Source organism: Sinocyclocheilus anshuiensis, unplaced genomic scaffold (assembly GCF_001515605.1).
Source record: "Sinocyclocheilus anshuiensis isolate Anshui unplaced genomic scaffold, SAMN03320099.WGS_v1.1 scaffold1170, whole genome shotgun sequence".
Classification (NCBI taxonomy): Eukaryota; Metazoa; Chordata; class Actinopteri; order Cypriniformes; family Cyprinidae; genus Sinocyclocheilus; species Sinocyclocheilus anshuiensis.
Window position 1 is genome coordinate 2,201,329 of NW_015538055.1, and position 17,716 is coordinate 2,219,044.

At 35.5% G+C, this 17,716-nt stretch overlaps 1 protein-coding gene across 1 annotated transcript in view; it reads right to left on the bottom strand.

Annotated features, from left to right (window-relative positions):
- Positions 1–17,716, bottom strand: part of LOC107683414 (neurobeachin-like) — a 267,384-nt gene that overhangs the window by 14,441 nt on the left and 235,227 nt on the right. The window contains exons 46-49 of the mRNA XM_016479471.1: positions 16,150–16,287; positions 14,041–14,160; positions 10,180–10,332; positions 5,582–5,752 (exon numbers count right to left, since the gene is read on the bottom strand). Of these exons, the coding sequence (XP_016334957.1) occupies positions 5,582–5,752; positions 10,180–10,332; positions 14,041–14,160; positions 16,150–16,287 (582 nt within the window). The remainder of the gene's footprint in view (positions 1–5,581; positions 5,753–10,179; positions 10,333–14,040; positions 14,161–16,149; positions 16,288–17,716) is intronic.

The following is a 17,716-nucleotide window of genomic DNA, read 5'->3' on the forward strand; positions in this document are numbered from 1 at the left end:
CGTGCAGATATGCATGTTAAACTTGTCACATGACCTACACAGAAATTATTTTTTCCTACTTAGTATGTTTTCCAGTAAAAATATCTAAACATGCTTTAATCAAGATACACTTAACTTAAGAATGCAAAAAGACTTAAGATATTACGTCATGTCTGAAAAATTTATAAAAATTAAGTGAGTTTATGTTAAAAACAAGAAAAAATATCTGCCATGAAGTAAGAAAAGTAAACTTAATTCAAAGGGAAAACAAGATTTGTTTTATTTTATTTCACACACACACACACACACACACACACACACACACACACACACACACACACACACACACACACACACACACACACACACACACACACACACACACACACACACACACACACACACACACACACACACACACACACACACACACACACACACATACACACACACAAATATAGTAGTGTACAAGTTTAGAATTGGAACCATTCTGAATTGTAAACACTAAATTCAAAAATGTCAATGTTTCATTCACAACATGTTTACATAGATTACAGTTTAAAGAAATGTGTAATATCACATGACTTCTAACCTTCTTAACAGGTCTTTTTTTTTTTTTAAAGAAAAATACTTGTTTTCCAGAGATATTCACTTTAAAGTTAACACAAAATCAAAAATGTACTTTCTTAATTGACATTATTCTAAATTCGTTCTCAATAATCTCCTATTTCACTTACAGAATTAAAATGGTGTGCAAATGATGTTTCACTTTGACTTCATAGCACTTTGGAAGCAGCGAAACTGCAGAATTATAATCAATTGTGCAACTGAAATGAGAGGAACGGAGGAGACTAGTTCTTGCTGAAGTACTTCAAATAAGAACAGATCATCAAACTTAAATGATCATCTTGGCCTGACCCTGGTGGCAAAATTCGACACAAGCAGAGCTCTCACGACTCAGTGCAATCACATTTGGTAACAATTAAATGTTTTTTTGAAATGTTTTCTGCTTTACGATGCTGTCTGTCAAATAATAATGCGCTCACATTATAGTTATTTTAGGTTAGAGTCAGGAACAGGGGTCACAATGTCTGCTCAAATAATGTAATCTGATCTGAAGATCTGAGAGAAACAGGCAGCCATGTGGAAAGTATCACTATATTTCTGCCTTCCAACAGTGAAGAAAAAACGAGAGAAGAATTCCTTCTAAAAGTCCAGAAATATGAATATAAATGGTCCATATCAAAAACAATATATATATACACTACCGGTCAAAAGTTTGGGCTCAGTTCGATTGTTTAATATTTTGGAAGGAAGTCTCTAATGATCTTCAAGGCTGCATTTAGTTGATTAAAAATACAGTTAAAACAGTAATATTGTGAAATATTATTTCGATTTAAAATAACTGTTTTCTACATATATGTAATTTATTCCTGTTATGTCAAACCTGAATTTTCAGCATCATTACTCCAGTCTTCAGTACCACATGATCCTTCAGAAATCATTCTAGTATGTTGATTTGGTGCTCAAAAATAATTTTGCATTGCTATAAATGTTGAAACTAGTTGTACTGCTTAATATTTTTATGGAAACTATGATACATTTGATGCAACTGAGATACAAGTATTGTTAAAATTAATGGAAGTATAATTTTGTTTAATCTTACTGACCCTTACTAACATTTAGATCAGCACTTCAACATCCAGAATGTAATGTCCAGAAAAAACATCCTGCATTTATAGCAACTGTACCTTGTTATACATCCAATTCTGACAGATTATGTCTAGAGTCAAAGGGGATAGGGTTATATGAGGGGCGCATCCTTTAAATCATCTCAGTGTTGTCAACAGACCCACAGTGTCAACTGGTTGCTCATCTGAGCTCTGGAGAAAAACACACTTTATCACCAACAGAAATCTGTAACTCTTAACTGGCAGTTCATTACTATAATCCACTTTAAGCCCCTGCTCTTTACGGCTGATAAGAAACACCTCTTGCATGAGCTGTACGCTGATCGTTTCCACCAGAGCTATAAGCCATCACGCTGAGATGGACATAAAACATCCATCATAACCTGTGGCATGTCAATCACATCTTTGGGTCAGGATGTGCAAGTATGTCAAAGCTCTGATGTTCATCTCAGGCTTTTAGAGAACCATAAGGATTTTTAAGGGTGTGAGTTTAGTGATGGGATGTAGAGAAAAAAAAAAGAAGATAAAAAAACATATCTAAATCTAAAAGGTAGGCCTTTTATATGTTCATGTAGGCCTGTGTGGAATAGAGTGCCTTAAGACATGTTGACATCAAGGCTTATGAGGCTAAAACATCATTTCACAAGTTTTCACCACAAAACTATTCACACCATATTTGACACCAAGTCATTCTCTTTAAAATGTTCAGACATCTGAATTAATCATTTGGTATCCAATTAAAAAATAAAAGTCAATGTAGACTTAAGAAAAAATATATAATAAAAAAAAAATTATTATTATTATTAAATATTAACATAGAATTCAAAAAAGCACTAAAATACAATAAAAATAAAATACAAAATGTAGACGAAATAAATTAAATAAATAACAATAAAAATAATAATAAGTAAAATAATAATCATAATAAAATAAATATCAACAGACTCCAATAAAGTGCTAAAATATAATAAATAATACGATAACAACAACAACAACAACAACAACAACAACAATAGACTCCAAAAACTAAAATAATAATAAATTACATTATAATAAAAAAATCAATGTAAACTAAAAAAAATTTATTAATAATAATAATAATAATAATAATAAATATCAAACTAGACTCCAAAAAGTACTAAAATATAATAATAATAATGAAGTATAATATAATAAGTATAATAATTCAGACTTGGAAAAGGGGAGTTTATATCTGTTATTTTAAACACAGGAAACTGAAAAAAACAAATGCACCTTACTCTTATCTTTTCTTACACTGACATGCTCTACTCATTTGTGAATGCATAATTAAAATTCTCATTAGTGACGGATAATAATTCACAAGCAGTGCTCTCAGACTGTGTATTATGGTTGCATGCAATAAAAATGTGTATCAAAAGATTGCTGGCATGTTCTTCATCCGTAAATGCTGTTTTTCCTGTGACATAAGCCTGCCAATAGAGTCCTGTGACTCTATCATCAACTGCTGCCATTTTGATTTGACTCTGGAACGAGTTATGACCCTTAACTCCAGAGTTTGACATTTTAAGGCCGTAATCGCAGTGCTTAATGTCAGAGCTGTGGATGCACCTGTCAGTGGAGAATGAATCAATAGCCTGAAGGTGACGGTCACATTTCTGAGCTGTCCTCCCTCTCCGGTTGAGACCGAGAGACCTTAGAAACGGAAGGGAATTTAGCCTACTTGAGGTCAGTATATTTTGTCTGTGAGGTTATTACTTTAATGTTTTGAGCTCAAGGGGCATTGGTTAACTAGTTGGACAAATAGAGCAAAAACTCATGAATTCCTTCATGCATTTAACAAGTCAAGTTGAGGTCAGCTCTCCTCAGCATTTAAGTGTCTGAATGCCAGTTGCCAGGTGCTTGGACGACATAAAAAGCAATATAGACTTTATTAATATACTGAATGGAACATAAAGGCTTCTCAAACTCCAGAACTGACATATAAAAGCAGGTTTTCTGGCTCTTCCTAGGCTCACATGCTTTGCTGTCAAGCTACCATTGCTCTCAGAGTGCTGGACTGCTTGTGAAGTACTCGGCCACATGAAAGAAACATAATTGCTATTGTCTGGAATGTAGAGCCGAATGATGAAAAGCAAAGCTTTCTCCATATTGTTTGATAATTAGCCCCCCTGTTCCGTGAGTGATTTGCATAGTGGTCACTTGACAAATAAAGGCAGTCCTGGAAGTGACAGTATATAAATGACTTGTTTTGCAGACAGCAGATGGTGGGTATCACAGGGAGCGGGAGAGATAGAGAGAATAGGAGCGAGAAAAGGAAGGGAGGGAGGGAGGAATGGGGTACATACGGCTACAAACACACTGCCTACCAGCTGCTGCTGTTGAATTGGAGTCATATCCACAAACACAATTAAGTCATTTTCAAAACTTCCACCAGTCAATAAAGAGTATTGTGTGGAAAATCAATAACATTGATTTACATCGTAATTGCTTGATGAATTCAATTTTAGTAGGTAACCAGAATATAAATAAATAATACTATTTCATGTCAAATATAGTGTTGTTAAATTAGAATCCTTAAAACTAAAACTAAACTTAAACATTGTTTTTGCTAATTGAAATAAAGCTACAAGAAAATATAAATATTATAAGAAAAACTTAAACTTGTTGCCTTGGCAGCTAACTAAAATAAGGTTACGTTAAAGCACTAAAATTAATAAAACTAAAACCAAAATAAAAATATTTGAAATAATACTAATAATTATATTAATAATAATAATACAAATGACAACAGCACATAACAATTACAAAAATTTAAAGGTAAATCTGCAAAAAATAGCTGATTCAAAATATTTATATATTATAATTGCATGCAAAAAAAGAGCTGTAGAAACAATTTTCACTCAGAATTTGCCAGTAAATTTCACAAACAGTTACAAAAAATGATGAGTAACATTAAATTAAACATGGCATTTTGAAATAGAAAAACTGAAATCGTATTTTCTTGTAAAATATACTCCAATAATCTCGGTTTTATTTACAACTTTTTTTTACTGTGTAAATACAAGTACTTTACACGTACTAAAATAATGCTTGTTTGTGCACCATTTATACTATGGACATTAATGATATATCATGTGGTTTATTGTGGGTAAGAGTACTACTATTTCTCTATATGATCAGATTTGCACATTTTTTCCCAGTGGATGATAAAACAAACTGGAAAAAAAAAATCCAAAGATTTATATTTTAAAGACGTAGGGGGAGCTTTTGACAGGAAGCAACCAGCTAGAAACCACAGAGAACACCCTAGCAACCACATAGCAACACACTGGCAATCACCCACAACATTTTGGCATGTGGTGGTGACTTTACATGGGCAAAAACCATTTACATTGTACATTTACATTGAAAATTTCATTGCAAATCTGTCTGATGCCTTATATTGGCACAGACATTATCAAATGTATCTTTAAGTAAAGTACTTATTTGTACCTAAAGTTTTACGGTTACTATTCAGGGCAGAAGATCCAAAGCACATGAGTAATCAGTTTGAGTTTCTCTTTCCCAGAGGACATATTTGCATGGCAAGATCTGAATGACACATACTGACAGTCAGATATTCAACTGAAACTGGGTTCATTCATGCTTGAAAGGCGGTTAATGAATGCTGATATTGCCAATCTTACGCCATAGTTTTTAAACCTGTTGTACCTTAAAAGAAAAGTTAACTGCAAATATATCAATTTAAAAACATCCCACACTATTTAGCTATATAATGTTAGCATAGACAGTAGTCCATCTAGTGGTGACATTTATAAAGCATTTTACCTTCTACTGACACAGTCCAATTACAAAAATGAAAAAGAAAAAGATGTTAGCCACCGAAAGCCTGTTGCCGTTGTCATGGCAACGTCTCCACGGCGACCTACCTCGTACAATGGGGGATCACTGGCGAGGCTGTCGAGGTTGACGGAGCCCTCGTAGCTCAGGTAGTGAAAGACGTTGAGGTCGCGTGCCGCCTCGGGCCCACGTTGCTTGTAGCCAAAAATAAGGTCAATCCACTGGTGCAGCTGACACGACACAAACTCGCTTTCCAGGGCCTGTCAAAGAAAGCGGGGCAATTAGAGGTGAAAGGTACACATACACAACATGAACGCAAACACACACAGGCGTACAGATGCGAACACACATGCACAGATAAACATACACTCGGGGCGATGCTTCTCGATTTAGAAGACTGCAATAGCTTGAGATCGTCATAAGAGTCCGAAATGTAAATAAAAAACTTTTTAACATTTTTCATTCAATAAAATATGATAGACACACCCCTTGACACTGAAATTTAACTAATCCAACAATATACAGCACAGAGACCCTAAAAGTATTTGGACACTTAAAAATTTAAATAAAATATATATACAATAACAATAAAGTACTGATCAAAAGTGAGGTGTCTGTACTTTTTCTAATGTTTCTGAAAAGAGTTTCTTATGCTTACCAAGGCTGCATTTATTTGATCAAAAATACAGTAAAAAGAGTAATATTGTGAAGTATTATTACAATTTAAAAGAATGTTTCTTGTTATTATAAATGTTGAAAACAATTTTGCTGAATGATATTTTCATGGAAAAATTAATGATTATTTTTCAGGATTCTTTGATGAAGAGAAAGTTCAAAAGAACAGCATTTATTGGAAAAATAAATATTTTGTGACATAAAGGTCTTTGCTCTCACTTTTGACCAATTTAAAGTGTCCTTGCTGAATAAAATGATTAATTTCTTAATGAATACAAAATATTAGTATATTATATTCATTTATTAGTATAGTTATTATTTTATTAGTATTTATTAGTATTAGTAGGCTTATATTACATTCATATATTAATTTTGTTGTGTTTTTTGTCATTTTTATTATTTGAATATGTCCATATAGTTTTTTATAAATTTTTAATAGTTATTTCATATTTAATAGTTAATAGTAATAAGTTTATATTTTATATGTAATAGCTAATAGTAATAAGTTTTTTTATATAAAAAGTGTATACTTTTTGTTATATATTTTTGTATGTTATTTATATATATTTTATATTATACCTTCATTTTATTTCAAGTAACGAAATAATTTTTTTCTTATGGTTTCAGCTTAGTTTTAGTTAACCATTGTTTTGGAAAAAAATATAGAAATGCTCACTGTAGGTGATATATATATATATATATATATATATATATACACACATATATACTGTATACACACACACACACACATTTACACACACAGAGCATTTCCTCTATAGTTTCTTCAAAACAATTCTATTCCAATACATGCCTGAATACTGCTGTTAATGCTTAAAGATGCATAGAAGTGCTTTATTATAGGTATCAAAAACTGTCATACTGAGATAACAAAGGGGGGGGGGGATACACACTTTTTTCCCTCTCACACACAAACACACCCAGGGCACTGCTGTTGGAATTTACACACTCACACTCACATCAGAAATAATAGCTATTACCAACAGAGCAAGCCGGGGAGCGCAGGGGCTGAGTTCCCCCCAGGGCATGTCATTACAATCGAAAGTGACACATGCAAAGATGGGAACACTAAGTGAAAGAAAGAGAGGAAGAAATGGCAGGAGGGGAATGGAGAGAGAGAGGAAGGGAGCACAAAGACAAGGAGAGAAAGAGGGGATTAAATGAGACAGAGAGAAAGAGCAGCAGAGAGAGAAAAATAAAGGACAAGATCTAAGGACAAAATCGAGTCATAGCCTGTTTAAAAATGTATTTGCTATTCAACTAACCTAAAATACTACTAGTCATTGCAACAGACCAAAGAATTACATTACATTACATTAAAAACTAACCACAAAATGAAATTAATATTGACTGAAACTGGATATTTGTGTTGATGTTTCTGCATGTTCAGTGTATGAATTAAAGAGACCCAAATATAAAATTTCTTTCTGCTGTGGATCACAAAGGATGATATTTTTACAGAATGTCCTGCAAATATGGCAAGATAAATATTCAAACATGATTTGTCAATATGTCAAGACATGACTGACGTCAGTGAAATCAAATGAGATCAACCTAGTAAGATTTGAGAGCTACAACAGAAGTAATTTTTTCAGCAAATACTGACTTAAATTTCAATCTGTTCCTCATAACAATTTATCATATGACTTCAGAAGACTTGACATATAGCACACCGGATGTATGGAGTGGACCAATATTATGGTACTTTAATGTTGATTTTCTGGTCCCTATGTGAGAAGATTTATTAATATGCAATGAAATGAATAATTTATTTGGCTTGTGAATTATTTACATTAACTGTTTACATGAAAAAGTTAGCTAAAATGAATCCGAATTCTTATTCAGAACCAGTGACATTTTTAATGAACGATAGAATGAATGATTCTTCGGTTCTTTTTAGTAAATTAAAAACGGAATTGGAATTGTTAAAAGGAATAGAATTATGGAAAAAGGCACCAGGACTTTCTAATAAACTTATTTTTCTGTTCCATAGAAGAAATAATGTCAAATGGGTTCAGAAACGTAAATTATGACCACACTGGAGAAGCTTATTATGTTTTATTTACACCAGCTTTTGTAAAAAATTATGAAGACGCTGTATTTTGGGCCACAAAAATCTGAGTTTTACCAGAAAGAGGAAATCAAAATGTGAGAACTGAATGCATTTTGCCCCATTCAAGGCTCATGTAAAATAGTTTGATATATCTGAGGTGTTTTGACATCCTCAAGCCCTTTCTTAAGAAAATCTCGCTTTAACAGACAGCTACTTGTGTGATCTTTAGATATGTGCATGTGCATGTGTGAGTATGTGTGTCTCTATAACTGAAAGTGTTAAAACAAGAAAAAAAAATGAGGCTGGAGGAAAGGTCACCTCCACAAGACACACACACCCCAGCACTGTCACTGCATCTGAAAAGGTCAAGTGTGTTTCCTGTAGTGCACATACACACACATTTTCCTCAGGCAGCATGGGCCTCAACACACCCTTAATACTTTGATATGGCAGAAGTTGTGATACACAATCAGTAGCACATGCAGCATGGGCCACAACACATCCTTAATAGTTTGAAAAGGCAGAAGTGTTGATACACAATCATTAAATGCACAAACACGCAAATTACACATCTTGCAGCATATACAATTCCCATGTCTCCCTGCGGTTCTCTAATTTTTATGAGTATATGAGTAAGATAGGGCCATTATAAGAGGCAGAACACAATTTCGAGCCCACCACAGTCTACAGGGATTGGTGGACACACACACACATCCTGTCTGCTGCGAGCCAAATCATGATTGATGAAGCCAGCATTAGGGTAACATTATAAGGGACAGTGTCCGGGCCTGTCCTCCGTGACATCATTCAGGTCAGCGGTAGATTACATTAGTATCGAGCAGTGCACTACATTACGACCTTCACTGTGGAAAAGCAGCACGCAGAGGCCTGCTGAGGACCAGGATGCTGTTTCATTTGAACGAATGAGTGTTATCTCAAGGGAACAGACGGAAGGAAATGGATTACAGATTAAATACTGGACTAAGAATTTAAGATTGCAGATTCGATTCAGACATTACATCAGTTGATGTGATATAGTCAGCAGAGCAATATGACATTAGTAGGCCTACACGAATCAATGCATAATGCATAATTTTTTGATATGCAGTTTATTTGCATGAAGGTCTTAACATATATATTCAAAAATGAATCAGATTTCTGACTCAGATTTGCTTACACACACTCATTTACTTGAAATAAATTAATATTTTTATTCAGCAAGGATGCATTAAATTGATCAAAAGTGACAGTAAAGATATTTTGAATATTGAAAAAGATTTTTATTTCAAATAGATGTTGTTTTATTTTAATCAAAGTATCCTGGAAAAAAAAGTATCACAGTTTTCACAAAAATATAAAGCAGCACAACTGTTTTCAACATTGATAATAAGAAATGATTCTTGAGCACTAAATCAGCATATTAGAATGATTTCTGAAAGATCATGAGACACTGAAGACTGGAGTAATGGATTTACCATCACAGAAATAAATTACATTTTAAAGTATATTAAATATATAATATAACAGTTATTTTAAATTGTAATAATATTTCACAATATTACTGTATTTTTTTGATCAAACAAATGCAGCCTTTGTGAGAATGAAAGATTTAAGAGTTCTTTTTAGTAAATCATAAACATTTTTTAAAATGATTTCTTAAAAGTATCAACAGAATTGTTAATGGAACTGTTGAGGAAAAAGAACCATAAGAAGAAATCGGAACAAGAATCCCAGTCTGAATCGTTTCCCAATATTCCCAAAGCTAAACAGAAGTGAGAGAGTGATGGTTGGAAGAGGACAACTATTGTCTTGGGCTCTGAGATGAGAAAGGCTCACTAAGGTCCACTATGGTGTCTACAAAGTGTCTTTGTGAATAACAGAATCCTGTATGTGCAGATTCTGTTCAGGCCTAGACATTAGCCATTAGTGAGTTTGACTTACCATCCTGTTGATCCTTACAAAGTCCTCTGGTTTCTTTGCCCAGGCTGGTAGTTCTACATCACAAACAGGGACACCGTCATCCCTGTCACCCAGACAGTAGCCATTACTGTTCACAAACATCTCAGGCAGGTAGTAGAACTCAGGAATCAACTCCTATGAGGTGCAGAGGAAGAGGACAGGATCGAGAGAACAAGCAAGAGAAGCTCAAATCAAATCCAAACATTTCCAAAATGGATTTATTAATATTGTATAGGGATACAGGGAACAGGGGAGTTAAAAATGCACATGCAAAAATACCAATGCTTTCAACATTGCATGTTTTGTAGTTCAATTAATCAAAATGTTGGCAATGTTTCATGCGGCCATGGAAAGCGACCCCAGGAGACCAGTGAAGGACCATCAGAGTACATTTAAAAACACTCGAAGAGTGTGGGAATGCGGTAAACGCACAACGATGGGGGAGGGTGAAAATACAAAGGAAACGCGAGAGATGACAGAAAACTTTATTAATGTTTGAAGTGAGCTGATGGATGGATCTGCTGTATTTGTTGAAGTACGTGAAGCAGGTTTGGTTTTGTTGATGTTTGATTTTGGTTGAGTAGCCATGATTGGAAATGACAGAGGGAAGCATAATGCTTAAATTTAATAAACTTTAAAGATTTTTTTAAAATGATTACACTCATTAAATGGTGACAAATATGTTTTGATAAAAAAAAAAAAAACTGGACTGGAACGCCTAACATTTTCTTTTTAAAGGCGTCACAATGTCATTATGGATTATTACGGCCCATTTTAACCCCTAGTTGTGCTGTTAGAAGTTTAAATACACAAACACCGTAAAAGCTTTCATCGTTCTACTGATCTGAAGGCATTATTAATTTTTTGCTTAATTTTTGACACACTTCCCTGACCATGATAAGTCTCTTAAAGCTAAACATTCCCAATCCTTCTCTGTTCTCACTGCCCTATCAGTGCAAATTACCCATAATTCCCTGTGAGAGACACCTCTGTACATTGGGGCATGTGCACACGAGGAATGTGACCTCCTCCCCGTTTAGTGTCAGTCAAAAGCTCTTGCCTTTGAAGAACCTTTAAAACCTTTTAAAATCATTTAAGACCTCATTCTGCCTGCACACATCTGAAGCTGACAGGTTGAATGTTTTCTCCCCAATACTGCTGTTTTGGATTCAAGTTGCTGTTATACAGCGTCTGTTGAAAGGAGCTGTTTAACTAAGTCTCCTTGGTGAGTATAAGAGAGTTCTTTAAAGCACCATAAAACAGAGGACTTTCACATGCTGGGTCACAAGCAACAGTATGCCAACAATAAAACACAGCGTGCTTTTACTGTAGGGTCAGTATTTAAAAACACACTCTCTTTTATGACTGTTAAGCTCCAATATTTCAACAATCCTTCAGAATGTCAATTAATCCCAATTATTATCAATATTTATTATCATATCAATCCATTATGGTCAGTTTTACAGCAGTAATACTAATATTAGAAATTAATTTTGCTGTTCTAAAATGTAATAATTATAAAATGAAAAACTAGATTTACAAAACACAAGACGTCCAGAAGGGTCAGAAGGTATTTAAATATATAATGAATCAAATCTATAGCAAAAACATATCAATAACATCATCTTATTTCAGATGGATGGGAAATATAAAGTAACTTTAAAGTAGTTTTGCAGTGCGCTCAATATAGAAATAAGACATCTGTCACCTTAAGTTGCATTGAATCCAGTGTAGGCTCCACTTTTGATTATGAGCAATATAGTTTTGACATTTTGTGTGAATTTTAAACGTCAAGGAGATTCATTATCATCACACAACAACATATTCACAACTAAATCTTGACGGTACTATATTGACTCCAAAATTAAAGCCAAGTTTAAACTCGACCTCGAAGGCCAAGTCAAAATCGGACAGAGCTCCATCTCTACTCTCAGTGGAGGTTTGGTTTATAAACTTTGCAGACAGTTACTCAGTCGTGAACAGTTTGGGCTGCTAGCGTCGCAATCCACGTCCTCAGCCCGCTCCACTCGTGAGCCAATAATTCCTCTACAGCCTCACTACAGCCTCATAATGGGCTGACAAGTCCATCACACTCAGACTCTTCAGCTTTACACCGTTCGCCCTAATGACACCCTCCTGGAGAGCTGTCACCGGGCATGACTGCCTCATCCCACTCCTTCAGACAGAGCATCGCCAACAGATTATTGAGAAACTGGTGACTATTGGAGGGAAAGTAACTCTTTTGCTCTTAGCAGGAGGCCAGAGTGCTCTGCTGATCACTAGCTGGATGTTTTGACAATACTTAAAAGCATATTCTTATACCTTGACAATGATAAAACATCGTCAAATTGGCATGACATATCTAACTAAAATATCTATAGACAGATCTGTACATATACACACATTTATAACAGAAATAGATCAATGATACAGCATACTGACCTTTATAAGACAAGGCCAGTGCTGAGGCAGTAGTCTAAAAACACCAAATGGCCAGTGAACTTTGATTTGCTCTTTTAATGTTGTTATTTAGCTGTTGCCTGCTGCATGGGATCATTACAGAGAGTACTGTGGGTAATGAATAAGTTCAGGGTGAAGTGATGCAGATTGAACTGAAGGCCACTGCAACAGTACTAAAAAACACTAAGGGTAAAAAAGGAAAAAGTGTGTGTGTGTGTACACAAACACACATGCACACACATATACATATATAATACAGTCAGTTAATTAAGATTTTAATTTATATATATATATATAGAGTGTACAATTTAAAAAGTGATTAAAAAAATTCTCTGGAAAATGTTCCTTAAAACAATTAACTAAATATCTTAATGAAATTAAGTGAATATATTAAAAAATAAAGCAAAAAATGATGGCTCATCAGAGTTTTTATTTTTAGTGTGTGTGTGAAAGAGTTTAGTGAGTTGGATAGTTAGATTGTTAAAACCGAATATTAATACTTGATAATACAGTACAAAGGTCATAGTCATAAAAGTCATAGTCTTTTATGATGAAAATCATGCTGCTCATACATAATAAAAACCAACTCCTGCTCCACAAGAAAATACAAAAAAAAAAAAACCCTAACAGACTGGTCACCATTAAATATGTTTAACATTTTCCACACAGACACCGTAGTGGTTCCGAGAGGCCTGTATTTGCTAACATATCTAGAGTTTCCCTGTACAGCCGTTCACTGGCCGTGCATATCGCCTGCACCTCATGTTGTTGGATGTTGTTTCCCAGCCCGGGGTAGTAAAAAGCCCTGCCTTTACATAAAAGACTAAATTTTAAATAGCTTTTGTCATTAATGCTTTATTAATTGCCTGGGGCGAAGCTAACCCATCACCGAGTGTGCTGGAAAAGTATGACACTTTTAGGTCAGCTCCAGTGCGCTTGCTGAGCCATAGTGCGGGGCTGAAATGGAACGGAGGCAACGGGGAACAACCATTACGGTGATGAAGTGATGCCTCTCTGAAATATGTGCATGTTGAACGATGTTTTACTTTAAATGTGTATGAAGAAAAAAATGTTGATTTCACAAAAAAATGCACATATAAATGGAAAAAGGACAGTGTTGATGCAGCTTGGAAGCTCCAGGAACTAAATGTTGTTGCAAATCAAAACAATGCAATACCATTTGTTTTTTGGGAACTGGATGATACCAATATTGGTTGATTGATTGGACTGAAAAGAGACACATTTTTCGAAGAACTGTTTATTCAGTTCCTCACAGTTGCAGCAAGTAATGTTGCACCTATATCATCATAACAGTCAGGCACTAATGACTACTTTCTAAGCCTGTTTAGATATTACGATGTACAAAAACTTATATTTGATTACCTTCACATCTGCAGTATCACGCTGACAGTGCCTCCATGAGCGGGCGATGCCGGAGAATGTGCGGTTTGGGTGATCAAACTTGTTGCCGTTGGCGTTTAGGAAGAATGTGGTGAAAGGCTCCTGCAATTGAGCAGACGCAAAACAACACTGTCACTTTTATTGACCCAAATAAGCTCTCTTTCCTAATGTGTGAAAATAACCGTAGAGGTATCACATGATTCTGACTGCTAATTAGGCGCTTGTTTAGACATATCTGCTCCGTTTTGCAAAGCGCTAATGCTATTCAGTGGCCCAAACATCTTTAGAATAAAAAAGTAAATTCATCTACATTCATTTCTATGGTAATTGGAATCAATCTCGTGATGGAGTCCTTCTCCATTGCTCTGGGAAACGTTCCGTTTGCACAAACATCTCAATGTAGGGACTCATCTGTCAGATTATGAAGAGTTTGTGGAAGGTTTTTTTTGTCCTCTCATTTTCTGTAACAGTGCCCGAGGCGGAGTTAATTATATGGCCTGTTGGCTGAGGAGCTCAGCTCTGGCTCTAATTGGCATATTCAGGGTCATCAGTCTGGGCTGGCAGTACGAGGAGTTGACATGGAGATGCTGGATCAGCCAGAGGAAAAGATGATGGTGTCTACAGTCTCAGTCAAGCCCGGTGTGAGAGCTGCCAAGGTTAACCTCCCAAATCATCATCACCAACACAACGGCCTGCCTCGGAAGAGCCAATTACTAAGTTTTCATTATGTGTTTTAATTTTTTCTCGCAAGATGGATAGACAGATTCCTCATTAAAAGAGGTGTGATTATACAACAGTCTTTTAAAATTAATAAAACAAGCTTTAATGCCTTTTCAATCAAATTACATGCAAAAATTGCTCTGAAAACAAACTACACTTGGTTTAGACTGCATTCATCTTAAAATCTGATGCAAAAACAAGTATGCAGATCTCATCAAAACACTCCGCATGACTGATTTGAGCTCTGGTATAAAATGTTTATACAGTGAAAAAATTTTATTATGTAACAAAACAACAGTAGACTAGTAAAACATAGTCATATGATGTAACAAATGTGGAAAAACTGAAAGCATCAGGAGATACTCAAACCCAATTTCCTCTCAACCTTAGGAACAACTTCATTTTCTCTGCAAAAATCCAGGTGTTTTTTTTTTTTTTTACCAGTCCATTCGTCCCAGATCAGCACTTGGAGACCTAGGGCAAGCGAGGACGTTAGCAGGAGACAATGATGGACATGTTTCCCAGCACTCCGCGTTCTGTCTGTGAGGCATAAAGCTGTCACGTACCAGCCAGTGAATCACTACGCAAAGGTTTTTGACTTCTTTTTCACATATGCCTGTTTACCAGCCTGTGAAATCCACTCACCGGCTCTCTGTAGCGGAACATCAAGCGTCCCAGATCAGCACTTGGAGACCTAGGGCAAGCGAGGACGTTAGCAGGAGACAATGATGGACATGTTTCCCAGCACTCCGCGTTCTGTCTGTGAGGCATAAAGCTGTCACGTACCAGCCAGTGAATCACTACGCAAAGGTTTTTGACTTCTTTTTCACATATGCCTGTTTACCAGCCTGTGAAATCCACTCACCGGCTCTCTGTAGCGGAACATCAAGCTCGCGGATTGAGATGTAAGGATTGATTCACATGCGCGGTGAAAGGATGCGCTAACGTGTGCTTTGACTGACGGTGATTTGATCCACTAACTGGGTTCGGAGATATCGAATTGGAATGTTTTATGTATACACAGACCCTTGACAGCATCATTTCCAAAGTACAACCATGATACATTTTGAAGAATATTACAGTTTTGCATAGATTTTGCATGGTATCACGTAAATATGAAAGATTTCATGTAATACAAATCTTCAATACAAAGGGGTATTTGCATAGTAATCATTGGAATATTCATGAAGGGGTGACGTAATTACACTTCCTCTAGTGGAAAACTGACTTGCGTGATATGATTTACCATTCATAGAAGCCATAATAAGAGCCAGAAACAGCTCAGCTCGGTTAACTATCCAGTAAAACTAGGTACTTCCCAGATGTTGAAGGTATCAAATTCCTTGCATCCATCCAATCAACAAGACTTACGATTCGGACAAGCCAGTGGAGGGTGGAGGCTGCAGTGGAATAGTGGGTTGTGTAGTGGCAGGGTGGAGTTTCCTCATCCCATGATTCATATCGATCGGCGTAGAATACAGCACGCTTTGGGTTCAGCGCTCCGATTGGCTGAGGAAACACACGGATGGAAAAAAATCAGTTTATCCATCTTGACATGCATTTAACAGGACAACATTGATTTTTATTCTGTGCAGTCATTTAAGCAATATTAAGCACATTTTCATTTTTCAAAATCTACGGATTGATTTTAATTGCATTATAAGTGCACAAGAATGACAAGAAACCATTCCACACAAAGACAGAAGCCATGTTGTTCTCATTCCGTGCACTTTCTATATACGAACGATCACATAAAAAAGACTTATAGCACACATTACATCTGTGGAGCTGAGAGCATTGCGTGCATTGGTGTGTGCATGTGTGTATCTTCATGAATGTTTGATGGAGAAGGCTAAGCAAAACTAGTTTTTTTTTCGTGAGGTTTGTATGTCACGCAGTATTACTATGCCACATAATCTTAGTTTGAGGTACTCTTAGTCTGGGCCTGCTGGTGCACCGAATTTAGAAATGTAGGACATATAAACAAGTGCACATAAGTAAACAACATACAGTAAACTTGAATGTTTCAGCATTGTATGCCAGATCTTTTATGTATTATTATTATGCTCATTTGTGTTTTTTTAAGTTTATTCCATGGTACAAAAGGGGAAAAATGAAGAATTGCACTTTTTTTTATGTAAGATTGGTGAACAAATCATTCAGATTGGTTTTGCTAACTGATTTATTGAAAAGATCAAGCTCAAAAAAATGATTCGTTAACAAATCTAACATTATTATTTCTCTTATAAACACTCAAAATTTTCAATGAATAACTTATACAAATATTTAATAAAAAAATACTTCATATAAGTACTAATATTTACAGACAGAAGACGGTTTCTTGTTCGCTTGTAAAAATCCATCTATATAGGAGTTATCTGCCCGCATGTCTGTGTTCCTATGCGTTTATGTGTGTGTAAGGCAATCTGAAAGGTCTCAGCTAAAGACAGCGAGTAATCTAGCCTGGCTTAACCCTGTCTGACCTGATTTACACCCTGTACATCCACACTGCTCTGCCTTGACCATCCTTCTGCTGTTAAACCACTCTAGAAAATCCTGCACAATGTCTAGAGTAAACACTCATACTGGCATTCAGGGCCCAGGGATTCTCTCTCCCTCTCTTTCAAACACATACGGATGTTGATAAACCGGTCATCATACAACATAAACAATTTGTAACAGTCTCTCTTCTCCAAATCCAGTACTGGCTGAAAGTCAAACTTAGACAGTGGATGTCTCCAACTACATCATAAGCACTATTCGGACTGTAATAGTTTGTCAGAGTAACATCTGTAAAAGAACATCTGCATGGCTCCCCATGATAAAAACAACTTCACATTTGCTCATTGCATGTAAACACATGAAATATCAGCCCTAAAGCAGTTAGCAGAAGTCCTATATATGTATATATATATATATATATATATATATATATATA